This window comes from Callospermophilus lateralis, chromosome 15 (genome assembly GCF_048772815.1).
Source record: "Callospermophilus lateralis isolate mCalLat2 chromosome 15, mCalLat2.hap1, whole genome shotgun sequence".
NCBI lineage: Eukaryota > Metazoa > Chordata > Mammalia > Rodentia > Sciuridae > Callospermophilus > Callospermophilus lateralis.
Genome location: NC_135319.1, coordinates 61,778,451 through 61,784,450, shown reverse-complemented (window position 1 = coordinate 61,784,450; position 6,000 = coordinate 61,778,451). Strand labels below are relative to the sequence as shown.

General features: G+C 38.6%; 1 protein-coding gene across 1 annotated transcript in view; it reads left to right on the top strand.

Annotated features, from left to right (window-relative positions):
• Nucleotides 1-374: 374 nt before the first annotated feature.
• The window catches only part of Noc3l (NOC3 like DNA replication regulator), a 31,689-nt gene continuing 26,063 nt past the window's right edge, over nt 375-6,000 (top strand). The window contains exons 1-4 of the mRNA XM_076834275.1: nt 375-515; nt 1,536-1,743; nt 4,185-4,317; nt 5,807-5,964. Coding sequence (XP_076690390.1) covers nt 507-515; nt 1,536-1,743; nt 4,185-4,317; nt 5,807-5,964 — 508 coding nt within the window. The 5' untranslated portion in view covers nt 375-506. The remainder of the gene's footprint in view (nt 516-1,535; nt 1,744-4,184; nt 4,318-5,806; nt 5,965-6,000) is intronic.

Here is a 6,000-nt window from a genome sequence, read left to right as displayed (position 1 = left end):
GTTCCCGTGGAAAAGCGGGCAATATACGCAGGGAAAGAGTTTTTTTCCTCTGCCCTCAAGACTTTCCGGAGAAAAGAAGATTACGAAAATCAGGGTCTATAACAGGATATTAAAAACAACGCGAAGAGAGGCGCAAAATACAGACCAGTGACTGAAAAAGCCAAGTCTTCAAGACTTTTAAAGAAACTGGTCGAGAGTCAAAGAATCAATCCAAGAAATTTGCAAAGATCGCACTCCTACCATGGCTTGGCGCCGCTCGCGGCTCGCGGGGACTTGTGCGCGCGCACGCCAGGCGCCGCCACCAGTCACCACTAGACGGCGCACTCTCGAGCCTGCCTACGGAAATCCCGCCTCCCATTTCCGGCGGCGAGGCATGGGGCGGAGTTGGAGGCCGCTTCCTGCTCAGGGAGCGTTTCAGCTCCAGCACGTGTGTGATTCCTCCGTGTTGCTGGATTACCTTTATCTCGGGTGAATTTGTGGGCTCCGGACTCCTTTCAGGCCTAAGCATGAAGGCGGTAAGTGTTCCTAAGAGCCGAGTTCTCGCGACTTAAGGGCCACTGTAACTGACAGTCGGTGCCTGGTTCACCTTTTTGGTGGGGGTAAATCCACCGAATAGGGGGCGGTGGCTTAGATCGGCCTCCGGGGTCTAGGCACTGTCAGCTTCCCGGGTTCGTCGTCTCCCGCTGTGCGCGTGCAGGGCTTCAGGAATCCCCGACGAGTTAAGCGCTGAATCTGGCATCCATAAGGTGTCAGATTTGGAAGTGTTCTTCTGAACCATGTTAGTCGAACCCTTTAGCTAAAGGTGAGAAGCATGGTCCAGACCTCAGGGAGTGTATGGTCTGAGTTACACTCAGACGAGTCCGTCTCACCCTTAAACGGTAAACAAATAGGAAGTCAGGTGGTTTGCCTTAATTCAGAGATTGAATTACGCTTGGATTTGGATTTCTGAAGGATGGGTCACCTGCAAGAGTGATGGAATGCAAAGACAGTTTTGCCCTCCTCAGTTTAGGGGGGTCTTTTGCAAGTTGCATAACCTCTTTGAGCCTCGGTAAATTTCATCGGTGATGTGAGGCTAACAGCAATCACTATTTAAGCTGTTGTAGGTAATTTGTTAGAGCAGTTTGCAAACGCTAAAACAGCATATAAATATCAGTTGTTATTGTTAAAACAATAACGCTGGCCATTGTATTGCTCTGTGTTAAACAACTGGTATTAAATCTAAGGTCCTGAATAACTGTCTACCATGAGATCAACAATTCTTAATCGTTTTTGGATCTTAGACTCTTGGAGTAACTGTAGTCACAGTTCTGGTTACTGGAGAACCCTACTTGGAATAACCAATACTTCAGTGTCATTCTGTAGGATTACTGGCATAGTTTGTTATCAGGCTTTATATGCAAGATGTATGGCTGTGTGACATTAAAATCATGGAATTGATTTGGTGAAATTTAGAATCAATTCTCTTTAACCTGATATAAAAATAAAATAATTTAAATTTCTCAGTGTATTGTCTTCCTTCTATTATTGTGTTCTAGAGACGAAATAAAAAACAGGTCCCAAGCTTTCGCAAGTTGCTAAAAACTAGTAAAGTCAAACTTGAAAACAAGTTAAAAAACAAGCAACATAAGCAACAAAGCACTCTCAAGAAGTACAGGAAGGAACAGAGAAAATTAAGGCAAGCTGTAAAAGATGCTGTTTCTAAGAAACCCATTCCACTGGAGGACCCAAAGAGAAGACGGCCAGGTAATTGTGAAAGCATTTATGAGCCCTAGTTTTCATTGATTATTCTGAAATAATCTTCATGGAACAAACTTTACTTTCTAGTAGCTACTCTTTTTTTTTTTTTTTTTTTTTAAAGAGAGAGTGAGAGGGGAGAGAGAGAGCGAGAGAGAGAATTTTTAATATTTATTTTTTAGTTATCGGCAGATACAACATCTTTGTATGTGGTGCTGAGGATTGAACCCAGGCCGCACGCATGCCAGGCGAGCGCGCTACCGCTTGAGCTACATCCTCAGCCCCTAGTAGCTACTCTTGTATTCAGATCTTCCAAAGAGTAGGTAAGGATAATATAGTTTTGTATATATGATCACAGTCACATTTCAATGCAGTCTTCATTGGGAGAAACAGCTACTCTTTGCTTGCAGTTTGTCTCACAAGCAGATCTGAATATACAGTACTTGGGAAAACAGGTTCAGAGTAGCTATATAAATAAATGTTGGGCAGTGTGTCAATGCTACCACTTTCCCATTCCCTGAAGTTGGCTAAGGTGAAAAGATTGTTTTTCTTTGGCACATTCTGTGTGTGTGTGTGTGTGTGTGTGTGTATGTGTGTGTGTGTGTGTTGCTGGGTTTGAACCAGAGCCTTGTACATTCTAGTCAAGTGCTCTATTTCTGAGCTATGTCCTCAGTTCACTCTGCATTTTTCAAAGTGTTGCCAAGATACATTTCCTTTTCTAAACTGGCATTTTTTCACTTGTAAACTTGGAGTGAATTTGAGCTCTAATTGTCTGGGTTATTTTCAAGAACTTCATTACTTAAAACAGGAAAAGAATACAGTAATTTTGAGTCAGGCTGTTTCTACAACTTCACTGGTACTTTTAGGGTATTCAAAAAATATCCTAAACTATTCTTCCCACATCCATCTCATTCTCTTAATCCTGACGTAGTTTGATCACTTGGCAACACATTAGTGTGTTATGTACAAGGCCATTTGACTGGAAGTCAAGAAACTTGGGCTTTTATCTTGATTTTGTTACTTACAAGCTGTGTGGACTTGGTCACTTAATCTCCAAATGCTTTATCTGTAAACAATGAATTGGGTGAGTTAGGTTTAGGTACTTTTAAAGATTTCCTCTTAAGTTTTACACTTTAAAAAGCATAATGTCCTAATAGTTTTAATAAATAAAAGCAATGTCTTCATTATTATAGTTCAACATCTAAGCAAAGGAAACGATGAAAGCAAAGGCTGTTGTGGGAAACTGGAGGAATTTTTAGCTTATGACTTCTCATTTCTCATTAAAGTAGGAAATTGGGTCCTCTGATGATTACAAAGTGAGATAGATGATGGGGTTAGAAGTGTGATGGTAAATAGAAAAATCCTCTATAGAAGAGAGAAAGCTGACCAAGAAAATGCACCCATTGCTGCTATGTTTGAGAAATGGAATTTTCATTTACAGTAGATTATAGTGCCACTCTGTGCAGGGTTTACATTTATATCAAAATATTTACCAGTCTTATTGCTATCAGGAAGAATTTTAAGTTCTCTTAAGCATTAAGATTATCTTGCTTATATTTGAAACACTAGCTCTTACAGTGATCTCTGGTATTTAGTTGGTGTGCTTCCCCCTCCTCTCTCTTTCTTTCTCTCTCATAAAAAAGAGAAAGATGGAAAAAGAGAGCAAAGGACAGAGAAGTTAGAATGATACATAGTTTGGGTTTTGTAAGGTATGAGTATCTTAGTGATTGAGAATATTGGCATGAGAGTGGTTGAAGTGATACCATGTAATCTAGGTAAGGGACTGAAGACAGAACACATGGGTAGAAAGTGGAGTATTTCAAGAATTGAAGGTCTACATTTAGTTAATGAAGAAGTGCATTGGGAGTATCTGAGAGCTGGAACCCTGAAAGTTTGTGTTCAAAGTGGGGTGAGTACCAGGATTTGGGACATGGCACTTGGAGAGATTAGCTGAAGTGGAATGGAAGTGAAAGTCATGGGAGATGAGAAGGAGCTAAGAGAGTGACATTGGTTCTTCTTCTTCTTTTTTTTTTTTTTTTTTTTAATATTTTTAGTTGTAATTGAACATATCCTTATTTTATTTATTTATTTATTTTATGTGGTGCTGAAAATTGAACCCAGTGCCTCACACATGCTAGGCAAGTGCTCTATCTCTGAGTCACGACCTCAGCCCTGACATTGGTTCTTAACTGCCCTGAGAGACATTTATTTTTTGGTGGTTACTATGACCTGGGAATGCTGTTGACATTGAGATTGAGGAGTCAGAGATGCTAGCGTTTTTCCTAGCTCAGGGCACCCCAGTACAATAAAGAATTGTCATGTTCAAGATGTCGATAGTGCTCCCGTTAGAAACACTGGGCCAAAGTTTAGAAAAAAATAAGCTTTTCTTGTTGTGAACCTCAAAGTGTAGAGTTTACATCTCTAATAATTGTTTTTTATTTTTTGTATAGTTAAAAGGATTGAGAAAGAAGAGGAGGAAGAAGAGGAAGCACTTCCTTTAGATATGATGGATGAAGATGACTTACAGTTAATGAAGGATTTAGGACAAAGAGCATCTTTTCTAACAAGAGATCTTTCTTCTAGGTAGTATTTCATTTGGGTTATAGTCATTCACATGTTACAAACTTGGTTCTTACTGTTACATAGGTGGTTACTTCAAAGATATTCACACCTGAGCTGAATCTTTACAAAGAGACAACTCTGGTTTCAGTTTTATTTCCTAAATAAAGAAGTGTATATGAACTACAAGCTGATTTTATTTAATGTACATCTCTTTCTTTTAAGTCTGAATTGTGAAGTGTAGTGAATGGAGGAAGAATGCTATTTTTTCCCTGAGGCACTGACAGAATAGTCTTGAGTTTGTGGCCATCATCTCACTAATCCTTATTATATTGTTAGGTAGGTGTTATGCCCATTTCCAGAGGGAAAACTGCTGCTTCCCCATAATCACAGAGAGCTGATCTGGATTGACACTTGATCTTTCAATTCCAAAGTCTGTGTAATGCTCCGAAAGGTTTTGGGAAAAAAAATAGAGCATAATGTCATTTTAGGCTCTGTGGAATGTTCTTCTTCCACCTTTATTTTGCATCTAAAGGGAAAACTAAATTTAGTGTAGTTTGAGTCTCTGTGGTAGACACTTCATACAGTCTATTTATTCAGTTGATGTTTGAGTGCTTGCTGTGTGCCAGGCATTGGTCTTAGTGCCAGCACCTGTACTTCTATTGATAGTTGCATATGAATAGACTTGCTTATTTTTTTGTATACCTGATCATTGGACAACATGGCTGTGAAGTGCATGGGTCCACTTACATATGTATTTTCTTTTTGAGATTTGTGATGGTTTCGCAGAGGAACCATGAGCCTAGAAATATTGAAAAAATTAAAAAGACATGAATGCATAAAATATTGAGATAATAGTCTGTTTTATCATTTACGTTGTAAAATATACGCAAACATTATAAAAAGTTTACCAAAATTTACACAAACACTTGGAGCCCATTCATGGCATTATTTTTAGTTGACTCAGCATTAAATCATAAATGCATAAAATTAACTGAAGTACATACTGTATTACTGTGGTAATTTTGTAGCCACTTTCTGTTATTCTAATGTGTGTTATCAACTTTCTTTTATCAGCAAGCTATTAGTAGTTAATTTTTTTGCCAGTCAAAAGTTACACTGGGAGTTTGGGATTGGGTGATATAGCTCAGTGGTGGAGTGCTTGTCTAGCATGCAAGAGACCCTGGGTTCAATTCCTAGCGCTAAAAATAAATAAATAAATAAATAAATATTGGGATTTTTTTTTTTTTTTTAAAACTAGTTGGGGGGAGGCTGGTATTCCTAACCACTGCATTGTCAAGAGTCAATAATACTTTGATGGGCTGGGGCTGGGGCTCTGTGGTAGAATGCTTACCTCTTGGGTTTGATCCTCAGCACCACAAAAAAACAAATAAACAAGATAAAAGATACTGTGTCCATCTATAATTAAAAATAAAAGAATCCATAGTACTTTGAAAATGATAGATCTAAGTACATTTTAAAATGCATTAAAACAAAATGTTTTTTCCTATAGTGAACCAGTTCACGTCAAGAAACGAAAGCATGAGCATATCATAGACAAATATGAAAAAATACCAAGAACTCTGCAAACTGCACCTGAGAAGGAACTGATTCACTTGCTTCCTATCAAAGATAAAAGTGGTATAATCCCACAGACAAGGGAGAAGCCAGGTGAGTCTAAACAGCTTATGTTTTAAACTTTTTTTT